Source organism: Nanorana parkeri, unplaced genomic scaffold (assembly GCF_000935625.1).
Source record: "Nanorana parkeri isolate BGI_ZX_2015 unplaced genomic scaffold, ASM93562v1 scaffold952, whole genome shotgun sequence".
Taxonomy (NCBI): domain Eukaryota; kingdom Metazoa; phylum Chordata; class Amphibia; order Anura; family Dicroglossidae; genus Nanorana; species Nanorana parkeri.
In genome coordinates, this window is record NW_017307220.1 from 534487 (window position 1) to 550196 (window position 15710).

A 15710-nucleotide genomic window follows, 5' to 3' on the forward strand; every position below is an offset into this window, starting at 1 on the left:
TTATATGTTGCGTTGGTGGGAAGATGTATTGTAGATGGCAGGTATGGGACCCTGAAGAATCCCAAATGTTGGGTTGTTACCAGAACAGGAATAGATGGGGAAATGTTCCATTGGGGACACTAGTTCTGGTGACCCTGCTGACCACCAGAGGTTTCTCTCACTTCCTGTTATGGGTATGAGATAGAAAGTAAAAGGATATCTCCCCAATGGGACACATGGCAAATAAAAGCTGACAGGGGTTGTAGCCATCCAAAAGTAAAAAAAATCTTTTGGCTTCAGTTTTACTTTAACTTAAGAATAAAAATGTAATACAGTGGTACCTTGGTTCACGAACGCTTCTCCGCACCGGGGGACGAACACAACCGCAGCCATCTTCCCTTCTCTGACACATGGTCGTGGCTTCCTCTAATCGAGATCGCGGTCTGATCACAGTTTGATTCGGTTTGCGACCAATTCGGTTCACGACCAGAATCGTGGAACGAATTAAGTTCGTGAACCGAGGTGCCACTGTATAATGCAGCTTACCAGTCCTGCGTTTTATTTGAGGAGGTAAGCATGTAACTACAGCTAATACAGCCTGCAGGGCTGTATTAGCTGCTGGGGGCACGATATCGAGAGAGAGGAACGGTTACCTTACTACGCTGACCGTCTACGTCTTGTATCTACTCCCAATCTTTTGCGAGGAGTGGTACCCCCGCCATCTCCCGATTGGGTCTGCCTCTACTGGGGTCTGGGGCCTCTTTTCATTTTCTCTCTCCTCTTTCTCCCCTCCTTGCCATTTGCTTTTATTCTTTCACGGTCTGAGCCAGGGGGAACGACTGGGACGCACACAGACTCCAAGGACAACTTCCCTCTTCATCTCCTGAAGAAGCGCTATCTAGTGCGAAACGTTGAGAAAATCAAGCTCCTCCATCATCTTTCATTATATTAATCATGTTATGTATTTATGAACTTTTCAATCATGTTTTTTCAATCATGTTCAATTGCACAAGAATTCTGATTGTCATCTATATATGAATGAATTTAATCAATGTGGAGTGAGTTTACAGGGGAATCATGTTGTCAATTTTATCAATTCTATTTGCTTTTTAATCAATTAAAATATACTTTTTCAAGAAATTCTTGGTGTGCAAGTTGTCAGTCGGCTGCCTAAAAAACCCCAACTTTTCTGACTTTTCGATAACTACGGCCGGGAGCGCCATTAGAGAGGCGGTGTCGGGGAACCGGTCACACAGGAGTCTGCCAGAGCAAGAAATTAGGTAACTATTACACCGTATTCCTCTACCCCTGGGCAAACATGAGCATTTCACCCGTGCAATGTGAACTGGCCCCACTGCAAGGGTATATTTTTTTCATGTGCCCGAGTTGGGCTTTTACTGATGTCAAGTCCCCTTATACACAAATTTCTGGCATTTTATAAAATCCATTAGTAAACATAGGGCCTGATTGTGTGTCTTTGCCCCACTCGCTCTATTGCTGGGGTGGGCAACTCTGGCCCTCCAGCTGTTGTGGAACTACAAGTCCCATGAGGCATTGCAAGACTGACCGTTACAGGCATGATTTCCAGAGGCATGTTGGGATTTGTAGTTAAAGCATAGCGGGAGGGCTGGAGTTGCCCACCCCTGCTCTATTGGATTGTGCACAGCTCATGCAGAAGCAGGGCAGGGAACTCTCCCACAGTGTCTTGGGACCCGGACTCCTTTCCTGATCTTAGGACTCCAAAAAGATCCCCATTACTATTCTGACATTTTCCCCGTTGGTTAACATTGCTGACAAAGTAAATCTCTGAAGTGTGGATGTGAGTGTTGTTCATGGCTACCTGCGGCCCATATGGCAGCTCATGAATGGCCCCGGGTGCTGTTTATAGGGTGGGGTCAGCTGTGTGTAGAGCTAATGGCAGGCTGCCCTCCTAGACACACAGGACATTGGAATTTTCCATCTTCCTGTCCTAACGCCATCAACATATTCTATAGAACAGTGCGGTGTCTGTGAGGAGGGGGCTGTGGATGATTCTCACAACAAGGAAGCAGATGGCCGGTCTGCATTACACATTTGTCTTCTCTTGCATATAGGAGCGCATGGTGCCATAGAGTTCATTACTGGGCATCTCTACAACTGTTCTGGATTCAAACTGGCACAGTCCCTGTGTGCGTTCTATGTAATACACAATGTTACAGTCCCTGTGTGCATTCTGTATAAAGGACAATGGTACAGTCCATGTGCGCGTTCTACGTAATAGACAATGGTACCGTCCCTGTGTGCGTTCTATGTAATACACAATAGTACAGTGCCTGTGTGCGTTCTCTATAAAGGACAGTGGTGCAGTCCCTGTGTGCGTTCTATGTAATACACAATAGTACAGTGCCTGTGTGCGTTCTCTATAAAGGACAGTGGTGCAGTCCCTGTGTGCGTTCTATGTAATACACAATAGTACAGTGCCTGTGTGCGTTCTCTATAAAGGACAGTGGTGCAGTCCCTGTGTGCGTTCTATGTAATGGACAATGTTCTGTGTAATGAAGGACAATGGTACAGTCCCTGTTTGCGTTTTGTTTAATGGAACAATTGCACAGTATTAGAACATAGGTAGGCAGCCTCCAGCTGTGTTTAAAACTACAAATCACATAATGCCTCTGCCTCTGGAAGTCATAACTGTGGCTGTCAGTCTTGCAATGCCTCTTGGTACTTGTAGTTCCACTACCACTGGAGTGCTGAGGTGTGGAGTAGAGAGGGAGAGAGGAGAGACGGCCGAGAGAGAGAGAGAGAGAGGGAGAGACGGCCAGGAGAGAGAGAGGGAGAGACAGCCAGGAGAGAGAGAGGGAGAGACGGCCAGGAGAGAGAGAGAGAGGGGAGAGACGGCCAGGAGAGAGAGAGAGGGGAGAGACGGCCAGGAGAGAGAGAGAGAGAGAGGGGAGAGACGGCCAGGGGAGAGAGAGGAGAGAATTGGGAGGCCTTACACTGACTGCCAATGTAACAGAGGTAAACAACACTGATCACCAATGTAACGCAGGTATTCACGCTGACCAGCAATGTTAAGGTCCCCACACACCTTGCGATAATCGTACGATAATCGCGGGAAATCCCGCGATCGTACGATTATCGTAAGGTGTGTGGAAGCCGTGCGACCTCTACTACTGTAAGGTCGCACAACTTTTATCTTACGAACATGTTCGAAAACCCGCCGAGCATCGTACGATTTTCGGCAGGTGTATAGGATGCTAGTAAGCTAAAAGCCGGACGGGCCAGTGTGCGCAAGCGCACACTGCCCGTTCGGCATTGCGGTCATCGGAAGCCCGCCCCTCAGCGGGGCAGGCTTGCGATCATCGCAAGTACGATCTGCCTGTCCAAGATAGACAGATCGTTCGTTTTTTAAAATTACCTTACAACCATCGCAAGACAAAAGTCTTGCGATGGTTGTAAGGTGTGTGCCCAGCCTTAGAGGTATGTACCCTAACCAGCAATGTTACAGAGGTATGTACCCTGACCAGCAATAGGAGGAGGTGCAGAATTTGCATATCAATTAATTGTGATAGTTACATATGAATGAGTGAGTCATGGGTTATTCATATGTAACTATCACAGTCGAGCCTATTTTCAGTGGGGGACCAGTATCCCCTATCTTAATTTTGGTTGCCCCATCTACCTGACATCTGGTGTCCGGGTTTCAGCTGCCATGAAACCTGGACACAGCACTCAAAACCCGGATTGTCTGGGTGAATCCCGGACAGGTGACAACCCTAGCCCACAGTTAAAATGGCTGCTGGTGCTCTGTTCCCACCTCTCCGTCACTCAGCGCTCTGCATCCACATTCACTTGTGCGAGTGCTAAGTTAGCAGCGCTGAGCTCTGACTTGCAGCACAGCGGTCAGCGGCGGTTTGCAAACTCAGCACTCGCATCGGCTGAGCAACAGAACACACCTCTGAGGTTGTCTACCCCTGCTATTCTATAGGGTAGGCAACCCCCACCCCCTGCATGTACAGCCAGCTTTATTCTCTATTGGAGAAGAGTCCAAGGCCCATATTCTGAGCCTAGGATTCTGTGGGAAGCCATAACCCATGATTAACATGGGACGCCATAACCCATGTTAATCAAATTTCTGTTTAGCGTCATCAAATGAGGAAAAAAAATGAGAGCTGGTTGCCATGGGTTACATCACTGTGCCCTACCTTATAAATGAATCCAGCCTGTGGTCACTCGCATAGGACGATGAAACGGTGGCATTGCTGCTTCGGGCAGCAGACTAGCCGGATCTGCCCCCGACACCGGCGGCGGATTAATTGTGACAATGTACCCTGCTGAGTGACGGTATCAGTAAACGGCAGATGGAATCCCCACAAGGACACAGGAGTTTAATTTTCCACAGTTCATCTCTCCTGCCCTCACAGCAATGTGTACAAACACACACGTTGATACAATGACACGGGTGCTCTCTCCGACACGCTATCACACAGAACAAACACAACAGCGCAGGCACGAACATGCACGCACAAAATTCTGTGGAATCTCTTCATTTTCAACTTTTATTTTTTTATGGGCCGAAAAAAACCAAAAGCAAAATATTTTGATGGTGAAGTTGCCCCCCTTTGTCCCACACGTAGGCCCCAGGCCTCCAACCCACACACGCCTGTATGATTTTCTACTGTCTCTATCATTTCCTGACAGGACGACACTGAGAAATCTCTGGGGATTTTGTGCCTGTGGTTTTTCCTCTTTTGTATGTATTTCTCGTACGGCCGTCCTATCATTGCGCAGACCCCCTGCTGGTTTTGGCTACTCGTGTTGTAACCGATCCATGTCGGGTAGTAACAACAGGATGTGTTTTTTCCTTTTTTTTCTTTTTAAAGTAACCTAAAACTTTGGACATATTTAAATGGCGACTTTTCTATTTCTTTTTTTTGTTTTTATTGTGGACATTTTAGAAGTATAAATACAGTTGCTACACATAACAGTGGTGAGATGGGGGATGTTGCTGGTTGCAGTCAGGTGAAGCAGCCATTTTTAGGGCTATCACTGAGCGAGAACCTGAGGTAAATGTCCCTGCAAGGGGGGCAGTTCTGAGGAGCATGTTTGCATTGGCAACACAAAGGGGTGTATTCTATAAATGTGTACGTCACACCATTACCTTTTCTGAGCAAAATATTTAAAATTACCTCTACATTTTGTTCATGTTCACAAAATATACAAATACCAAAAATATAGTGTGTGTGTGTGTGTGTGTATACAGTATAGGGATGCACCGTTACTATCAGGAAGCCGGGTGGCGAGTCATTACACGCAGACTGGCTTCCTGATTCGCCGGGGAGCCGGTCCATACTCCCTTGTGACCAGGGTGCATGTAGCTGGTTTTCCTGGCCAATCAGCAAGGCAGGAGCCCGGCTTTCTGATTGGTCGGGAAGGTGGGCAATCGGGAAGCCAGGCAGCGAGTCATTACCTGCTCCCTGAGCTTCCTAAATGGCCAGAAAGCCGGCTCCATGCTGCCTTTTTAAGTGCTGACGAGAGAGCATGGAGATGGAGTCATTACACGCTGCACGGCTTCCTTTAAAGGAGAACTATGAGATGAGTGATTTCCACTCACCTCATAGTTCTAGCCGACCTGTGACAATGAGACTGTCACAGGTCGGCTCAGTAGATCGGGAGGTGAGCGAACACATACCGGGTTCGCTCACCTCTCGATCCTGTCACGGCTCTCTGCCGTGACAGGGGGAGGGGCTGGATTCCCCTCTCCCCGCTCCGATCTGCCAGCGCTGACTGGCGGAACGGACGGGGGAGGGGGCGGGTACAGCTGGCTCTGCCTCTAGATAGGAAGAGCCAGCTGTCACTCACGCAGCTGGGCGGATCTCGACGTCCATGTCGGGATCCGCTCTGGCTGCGGCGTCTCAGTATACCGCGAGTTGTCGCTCGCGGTATACTGAGCTTAGGGTAACGGGAGGACGCTAGTTTGTGTCCTCCCGTTACCCTAAGGAGAACTATAGGGAAAAACACTGACCCCATAGTTCTCCTTTTAATGGGACTTCCGGTATCAGTATTCGGTATTTTTTAAAATTATTATTTTTATTATTCTTTTTATTAGGGATACACCGAAATGACATTTTTAGACTGAAATTATACAATTTTTAATTTCTTTCATTTTCCAACCTTTTTAACACTTTGTCTATTTCCCTTTTTAAAATAGAAAAAGAGATTGAGGACACCGAGTCCTGAATCTCTTTTTTGCGTGCATCAGCTCATTCATTTCAATGAGCTGCCCTACGTGCAACAAATTTTGCAAAGAAGCTCATGCAGCAGTTTGCACTGGGAGCTTCACACGTTATTTGACCCCAAATTTTTGCTTGTCTTTTGCATGTTAAATACAAATTAGCTAACTAAACATGAGATTGTAGTCCATCACAGGAGCAAGCTTGGAGCGGTGGCTACTATACAACACACACAGGAACCATGGGGAACAAAAGTAGCCCCCCTCCAGAAGGTAGGACAGTGTCAGCACCAATTCAGAGATGATTTTAGGATCTACAATCGAGTGATACACAAATAAGATACATTGTTGTTAATAGTTAAGGTGCTTGAATGTATTTTTAAGATTGAACTCCTGAGTTTAGTGTAACTTAAGTCTTCCCCACTCTATTCAAAACTAAAAACCTTTCAGGAGGGGTTAGGGTTCACTTTAATAAAATTCAACTTTTTGTTAATGCCTTTTTGTTCTTTCCTTTTGTGCAGCTTGCGTGTTTCGTTACAACGCGTTATCTTTGATCTACCTGCTTTTCCTGCTGCTATTACCATGGTTCGCTGGTCCTTCGGCTCAGAGCATGCAAGGTAAGCCAAGACTTTTATACTTGTTTTGTTAAAGCAGCGCAAAACGCGGTAACCGACAGGAACCAATCCGATTTCTGACTGAAGTAGTCATATTGGTTAAGTTATAGTTTACTGCACTTTGCACTTGATATTGCTTATTTATGTAAAGGATAAATGCATTCTTTGACATTTTAAGGATTTCATATAGTCCAAATAAGGAAGGTATGTCACTCATTGGCCATTTGCCATGTCATCTCTTATGTCAAGCGATTGCCCATTGGCTTATATAGGGACCTTTTTTTGTGTTCTGCAACATGAAAAGTGAACTGATAAAGGGCTCCCAAATGCTCCCTTCATCCATTCACACGAAAATTGGTTTTAAGACTCTCATTGCTAATAATAAAGGTTGTGACGATCTGTAATAAAGGATTTACCTTAGAATTTGCAAGAGTGGTATGGCCCATTGTGTACTGTGTAGGTGTTCGTTTCTGGAATTTTCCAAGAAATAAGTCCTAAATGGACCTATGTGTTTTCTATTTAGTGACTGAATTAAAGGATTTGTGCTTTTTCCACAAGAATGTCTTTTCTCTTTTATAGGATCTTTCCTTCTGTTTGTCATTCACCATTCTTGACTAGCCCTCCTATATCTACATCAAGATATTGTGCAACCTCACGCACTTTCCTCTAATCAGATCGGCCTCTCAGTGATCCTTCTGAAACATGAACAAATACCTGTGCTTATGATGATAAGTGAAAGATATTTCTGTACTTGGCTAAAACCCGGTTTTCCATTTCCCAGCACCTAAACTTTACATGATCTCTTTACATCTATAAAGACCTGTCTTTCCATTCCTTATAACTTACAGTAAACCCGTACTTTGCTTTAATCCTGCCTGTGAGCAAACGCCACAAGATTCTTGCTATTATCTTTAATAAAATCTTATTAAGTGCTTTCCTCTGGTTTCGTTTCAATACGTTACTGAGGCTTGACTTAGGGCCTGTTCACATCACAGCGGTACGTTAATTTAACGATATCGTTGAACAGCACACCCGCCCAGTGTACCATGCGCTAGGTGTGTTGCCATTCATTTCAATGACACCCCTATGCACCTTCTGGCAGCAGTGCACTGCAGCGCGCGGTATTGCGTGCGGTGTTGCGATAAAAAAAAAAGAAGTAGTGCATCCATTACTTTGCACCACAGCACAGTGTATTGTGGCACATTGCATTGCGCTACAATGCATGGCTGCCGGAAGGTGCGTTTGGGTGCCATTCAAATGAATGTCAATGCGCCTAGCACACACTGATACAGTCTGTGTACCCATCGTACTCCATACCGCTGCTCCATAAGAAAAGAAGTGGGTGCAGCAGGTGTCAACGGGTGGCTTCTGTCAGAGTATAAGTAAAAGATGGACACCGGCACTCCAAAGCAAATCCAGTAGGTCTATTTATTCACGTACTTATTGCAAGTTCATAGCACACAATGACATGCACTAGGTGCATTGAGCAATAGCACGTGTTAACTGCATGGTATTGTGGAATTAACAGAACGCTATGCTCTCCTAAAGCGGGTCCTAAAGATGGGCAAACACTGCCCAAATTTTGGCAACACCCGACTTAACAAAAGTCAATTGAAAAACCGAAGGCTGAGTACAATATCCAACTAAAGAGATTCCTATTTGTTGGAAAGATTCACTGAGAAAGGTGGTACAACAAAACTGTAAACCCGCTTTACCCGTAGCCCAATATTTTGTATCAACTGGGAAAGGGCCGTGGTACAGAACGAATATAACACACGTTCCAGCACCCAGCTCCATGCTTCGACCTTTTATTAACTATCAAAAAGAACAGCTCACATCATAAAACCTGCTAACACGTTTCAGCCATAATGGCCTTAAAACGCATTAGCGGGTTTTCCAATGTGAGCTGTTCATTTTGATATTGAATAAAGGATTGAACCATGGAGCTGGGTGTCAGATCTTGAGTTATATTCGATGTCACTGAGTAAGAAAGTGAGAGGAAATCCAAAATTTTAGAGTTGTCCCCAGAAGAAGAAGTAAGGGGAAATCTTTCATTTTGAGACGCCTTTTTCTAGGGACAGCTGTCCAAAGCTGTGCAAATTTTGTGCGGCTTTTGATGAACTGGATGAAACTTGCTCAGTGGATGGCCATGTCGGCATGGTGCCATCCGGCAACCTTCGATCAGAACAATCGATCAGATCAAAATTTTCAAGCAAGCAGTGACAGCAATTGGCTGGCTGATCTGACAGCAGTACATCTGGATAAGATTGTTTACATTGAGCTGTTCCTTTCTTTCACTGGTTCACGTAAAAAAAAAAACAAGAAAAAAAACCCATAGTTCCCTTTAATTACGGTAATGTCATGCGCTTTGCAGTTCATCAACATAGTTTCTGTATTTCCTTTTCCTCCAGTAACTGCTGAGAACCTTGTAAAATGCAGCTAGAAGGAGCTAGTTATATGAAGGCAGAGCCAGCCTGAAATATGTCATCTGAGGTCACCAGCAGATCACCATAGAGTGAGGAAGGAGCTGATTAGTAGCTGTCATCTCCTGTGTGAAAGATGACTTCTCACTACTCTTTATCTACTAATTACTCTTGTTTTGATCCTTTTTTATTGCTTTCCTTTTTTACTATAATGTTTCTAGAAAGGTTGGATGGTTGAGTGCAATGTTTTCAGTGCACTGTTTCTTGCTGTTTGTTATCAGACATTCCTGGGATATTCCTGAAGTTACTCCTCTCTCATTTCTTCTTTATGTGGAGAAGTACTGATCTCTGGTCGTAGGTCCTTCGCTTTTTCCTCCACTCCTCCGCACCCTCTGCCAAGCTTCAGATAAATCTTTCCTTGTTCGAGCTCCTCTCCCGTTTTTTCCTCTCCCCTGTCCTGCTGTCTTTACAGTTTATCTGCAGTAAATAATTTTTTTTTTTTTTTACATCATGATATGACCCTGCATGCTCTCCGAGGCTTCTGGCAGAGCTTCTTGCCTTGGCAGTCTGGCTCTGTTAAGCCTGTGCCTATCCCTCTGACAGTATAAGAAGCCTTCCATAAATATAGATGGATCCTTGAGTAATAATGTTGCTTCTAGCCCTTAAAACAGTGCTTCTCAACCTGTGTAACCTCAGGACCCACATTTGTCCTTGGCCATTAAGTCATGACTAGGGATGCACCGATACCGAGTATTTGGGTGAGTACTCGTACTCGCCCAAATGCTCCAATACCTAGCACGAGTACTTCCTGTATCAGAAAGCTGGCAGCGCATCATTACACGCTGCCCGGTTTCCTGATTGGACAGAAAACGGCTCCATGCTCTCTCGTCACTTGTGATGAGAGAGCATGGTGCCGACTTCCCTACCAATCAGGAAGCTGGGTAGCGTGCAATGACGCGCTGCCCGGCCTCCCAATTGGTCAGGAAGATAGCAAATCCGGAAGCCGGGCGCCGTGTAATGACGCAGCGCCCGGCATTCTGATTGGCCAGGAAGCTGGCGTCATGCTCCCTCGTCATCTCAAGAATCATAATATTAAGAAAGTGACCTTAAAGCATTAGTTTGTATTGCTTTAGAAAAAATGTGACCTGTCCCTTTAAGAAAACGTATCGGTAATTGGTATCTGCGAGTACTTGATCAAAAGTATCGGTACTTGTACTCGGTCTTAAAAAAGTGGTATTGGTGCATCCCTAGTCGTGACCCAAGTCGCACTGCAATGGAACACACGGCATTGAGGTACAACTCCACCCAGTCTCCCTATCTTATGAGAACTGGAGTGGATCCTCAGCCTGGGTTCCAGTGTGGGCTGCTGTGACAGAGCTCCATCCATATGTGCATTGCTGGTACAGCTCCCTTACGTGCCCTGTAGAGGTTCTGGGAGCCAGAACGTGATGGCTTTCCGGTCCAGGGACCTCTGCAAGGCACGCGAGGGAGCTGCAAGCAATGCATGTATGGATGGAGCTCCCTCGCGGCCATGGCCCCATTTCATCTCAACTCAAGCTGACACTCTGCGCCGGGCAGCATATTTTGAATGGTTGCTTGGCCCAAGAACTGACAGTGCTGTGCTAGGGGGAGGCTGGGGAGCCTCATCTATAAAAGTTGAAGGCACGTGGGGACCCACTGAACATGGGGTCGGGTCACGACCTACCAGTTGAGAACCAAGGCCTTAAAATATATCGAAGACCAACACTTTCTTTGTTTTAGGATAGGCAGCAAAATTAATAAAACGCCTAAAAGTGATTTTAACCTCCCTGCTCTATGTCCCATTGGGTAGATTTCCTTTCACTTCCTGTCCTGGAAATGCAACAGTAAAGTAACATTAACCACTTGCTGACCGCAGTGGTTACACCCTCTTCCTGTCCAGGCCATTTTTTAGTATTTAGCGCTGCGGTACTTTTTTGGGGACAGATAGAGCTTTCTTTTCATGGTATTTAATCACCACTGGGGGTTTTATTTTTACTATATTAAGGAAAAATTACTGATAATTTTGAAAAAAAAAGTTATTTTTTACATTGTTAGGAAACCATTATTATTACCCAATTTTTTGGTAAAATATAAAAGAGGGTCACGTCGGGTAAATAGACACCAAACATGTCAAACCTTAAAATTTGCGTGCACCCGTGAAATCGCAAAAAACTACCATACCCAAAACTTACCATAGGTGACGCTTTAAAAGCTTTTACCGCTCATCAGTTTAGTGTTATTGATTGATGGCCCTAAAGTTATTGCTCTCACTGCGACATTCACGATGTAACATGTGCAGCATAATGGGCGCAATTGTCATTTGCGCACCTGACGCATGTTTGCACGCGTGTATGTATGGGTTGGGACTTTACATTTTTTTAAAATTCTTTTTCATGTGTGATTTTAATTTTTTTTTTATTATTTGCAACTTTTTTCCTAATGGTTTTTTTTTTTTATTTACTTAACGCTATTGTTATCACATAGTGGGCTAAGAAACCCTCTGTGATAGCAAAGAGATGTGACAGGTTCTCTTTATGGAGACATCAGGTGTCTCCAAGACCCCTGTCACCAAGGGACCCCCCAAAGAAGCTGATGAAGCAGAGATCTGCTCCATCAGCTTCTCACCAGCATCTGAAGCCGGAAAGTGACACAAGAATGCGGAAGTGATGTAATATACATCACTTCTGCATTCTGACACCGGAGAGGGGAGCGGAGGGAGATCGTGTACCAAGCTCCCTCTGATCCCCTGTCACAGAGCCACCATGCTGGTCCCAGGCTGGCACCGGGCACAGCGAAGCTCAGGACCAGCGGAGGGGGGCGCACAGACCGGCACTTTATTCATCGCTTGTATGTAAACAGGCATCGCTGCCTGTTTTTAAATTCGGGCAGTTTCCCGCGTGCGCGCTGAGCAGCCGGCCGTTCAATTACAATGGCCGGTCGGGAGGCAGTTAAAGGTTTCATTCTCTGGGCCACAATGCATGTGTGTGTTGGATTTGGATATTCCATGTTGGAAATGCAGCAGCATATCCTAATGTACTGTTATGATGTTTGAGCTGTAGATGGCGGTGTAGTGCAGTGTTAGTCTCTATGCATGCTTATCTATGATATACAGGAAGTGCTCTCTGTATGCTGTATTTTGATATAATGTTCTTCTCAGCAAGTAAAACTTCAACATTCCTCAAGATCTCAGTGCTTCATCTAAACACATAACCAACATTCCAGTGGTAAGAACCTACGGTTTCTTGTGGCAGGTGTCTCCATTCAGCCGGAACAGATGTCTTCATTGAAAGATTTCATTTTATTCCTGCTCCAGTGACAACCCTAAAATGTTAGATTTCCCATTGCAGTCTACTACAGGCAGTGCGTTCCTGTGCAGAAGTGTGCTCCCCCGGCTGGAAATGGTCAATACCCAATACCCATGTGCAAAACCAAATTTCCTGCTTGCCGTCGTCAAATTAAGGACCTCGAAGCATTGCTGGGCAATAGGAGACGCTTACTACGGAAAGGAATGCCGCTCCATTTAATTACAGTACACAGAAACAAACCTGGCAATAACTGCTTCTACAGCAAAACAACTATTTAACAAGAATCAAAATAAATAATAATAATGCTGCAGAATAATATATAAATGCAAAAACTTAATTAGGAAGTGAGATGACACTACATGTTGATAACAAAATGAATGATATAAAATGAAAAAAATAAATAGTGTATTAGAAAAAAAGGGGGAGAGGGAAGATACATTTATGAAAAGAAAAAAAAAAAGCTGATAGACAAAGGACATAGGTTAAAAACCCGGGGCAATACTATGCCGCTAGGGGAGGGAGTGTGATTAATGCAAAGAATGGCAAATGCTTTTCACCGCCTGACCTTCCTACTGTAACTTCCCCCAGATTGTGTTCTGGCCAGCATGGACATCAGTTCATTATGGAGGAGGAGAAGTCCTAATCTCCCCCCCTCCCCCCCCTCCCCATCCAATCATAGAACACCTAGTGTCCTATGAAAAGTATACAAGAGATATGTCTTGTATAATTTTGTATACTTGTCTATACTATAAGTATACAAGACATTTTCTTAATGGACTCGGTGGGGAGCAAACAACCTATTGTCCTTCACTCTATGCACTGTATTAGAACTGGGACTGAAAGTTTCAGCACCAGAAGTTCAGCGCTAAGGCCTTGTTCACACCAAATGCAGAGCAGATCCGGTCAGGTTTCTGCACACGCAGTGCAATGGGTTGTGCCGCGTTTTTGATGCGTTTTTTTCCGCGTTTTTGATGCGTTCCGGGCTGTTTTTGGTTTAAAAAAATTTTTTTTTTAAGTTTAACATGGGCTTTCAGGCACTTGCATGCGTTTTTGATGCGTTCCAGAGCAGGTAAAATAGGGCTTGCCGCAGTTTTTTCACCTGCTCTGTATCTGCACGCTGCGATGTGAACTGGAGCTCAAAATACCATAGGAATACATTGGACGTAGTTTTGATCTGGTCTGCACCTGCTCTGCTCTGGATCTGCTCCGCGCTTGGTGTGAACAAGCCCTTACAGTGGTGACACAGATATTAAGAAGCTGCAATAATGAAATATGGTGTCACCTTTGTGTTAGCCAGTTTGTATTAGGGGTCCTCCGATACGGTGTTTTCAAAACTGATACCCCTTTCATGCCGATTATCAGGTACTGATATTCTGCTTACATCCGGCTGCAGATGCATGCAGCATTTTTTGCGTTTGCAGTGGACCTAAGCGCAGGCAATGTTTTGCCACGCGTCCATTCGCTCTGCGGGGGGGGGGGGGAATGACGCAGGGGAAGTTTTGTGAGCGATTTGCGGTGCGTTCCAGCGGCTGCCGCTCTGGATTGCACCGCAATTGGTGTCAACAAGCCCTAACGGGTAATATTGGTCATTTTAAGACGGATACTGATCCTTTTATAAATTTGTGAATATCAGCCCCAATTATCGGTAGACCTGATAATCGGTGGACCCCTAGTTAGTATCCTGTATTTCAGCATCATCATGGGATGCAACCAGAAGAAGGGACCACAGAATCCTGAAAGTGTTTTGTTTCATATATGGTTTTTAGAGCTAGGGGTTAAAGAGAACCTTTCAGGGTCAAAATGGTCTAAAATGGATTTCCTATCACTGGATATAATGCTAGTTTTGTAGTGCAGCCTCATGTGCGGTGACATGTCTGTATATATACTGCTCATAGCCAGTTGGTGGCAATCGCCTGTGCTGCATAGGAGTCTCGGCGGTGATGGTTACCAGGTGTCCTGGCAGATTTCTTTTATAGGGTGTCACACTTGTTACATTTTTGTCTTTTGTTTCTAGAAATGAGAACATGATATTTTATGGAGCCCATTATGTGACGGCTTGAAGTATTTTGTGTCTGCCCACCCCTCCCAGTATTCCATGCTGCTTTTAGATCATACAACAGAATAGAGAACGTTTGATCATGGAAGTAGAACTTTTAACCTTTTTTTTTTTCAGGATTCGGGCCTGCCCAGTTATGATAGGGGAAGAATGACCATGGAATTCTTCCACATGTGCCTGACTTTTAAAGGCATAAAGAACCCCACTAGAACTTACAAGAAATATGTTCTTTACCACCTCTTGAATTTTTCCAAATCCCATATGCCCTGACGCGGGGAGATTCCTCTCTTTCCTCGATAGCCGTGTGGTTACATAGAGTAGAAGACATCATGCAACTGTTAGACATGGTTGTCTCCTCCCAAAACCGGCACGACTTGCAACACATTTCATGGTTTTACTGGGCCAACTTCATGTTCTCAGAGTAAGGCAAAGTCCTTTTTTCATATAGACCCATGATCCACTGTTCTTCACCCAAGAGCCCGCCTGAGGGATTTTCACCTTTTCCTTGCCCCGCTTTCTCCCTGCCCTTCCTTCCTTCCCCCACTACACCCCGCGTCCCCCCCTCACTTTCTTATCTTTCCTTCTCCCACTCCCCCACCTCCTACCTTCTTTCATTGCCCACCCTATTGTCCCATAATACCCTTCCCTAGTCCTCCAACATTCCCGCTTTAAAACCTTCCCCCACTTGGGGGGAAAAAAAGATCAAGAACGTGAATCCTCTCCCTTCAACCCCCCATAGACACAGGGTCACAAAATGACACAGCAGCCCCTTTCAAGAGAAATGGCAAGGCACCAACTTTGGTCTGTAGTGGTTTAAACTTAATGGATTGTACTATTTACAGTATTGTTGTGATCTGTCTTCCAATGCGTCCCATTTTATTGTATTTGTGCGTAACTCGCGCCCGTTCACATGCAATCGCCGATAGCGGCATTTATGGCTGCACAGCTGGGTACAGAATTTTTCTGTCTATACATTGATATGGACAGAAACCCGCAGCAGCTTCAGCTCCGGGGTACCGCAAATACTGGTGTACTTTACGCTGTATGCAAATGTGCCTGGATTTGCTCATAAATACGCCGATGTGCATGAGCCCTTATAAA

General features: G+C 45.1%; 1 protein-coding gene across 1 annotated transcript in view; it reads left to right on the top strand.

Moving 5' to 3' along the window:
- PIEZO1 (piezo type mechanosensitive ion channel component 1) overlaps window positions 1–15710 on the top strand; it is a 190125-nt gene that overhangs the window by 42154 nt on the left and 132261 nt on the right. Inside the window, 1 exon segment of the mRNA XM_018566479.1 lies at window positions 6712–6807. Coding sequence (XP_018421981.1) covers window positions 6712–6807 — 96 coding nt within the window.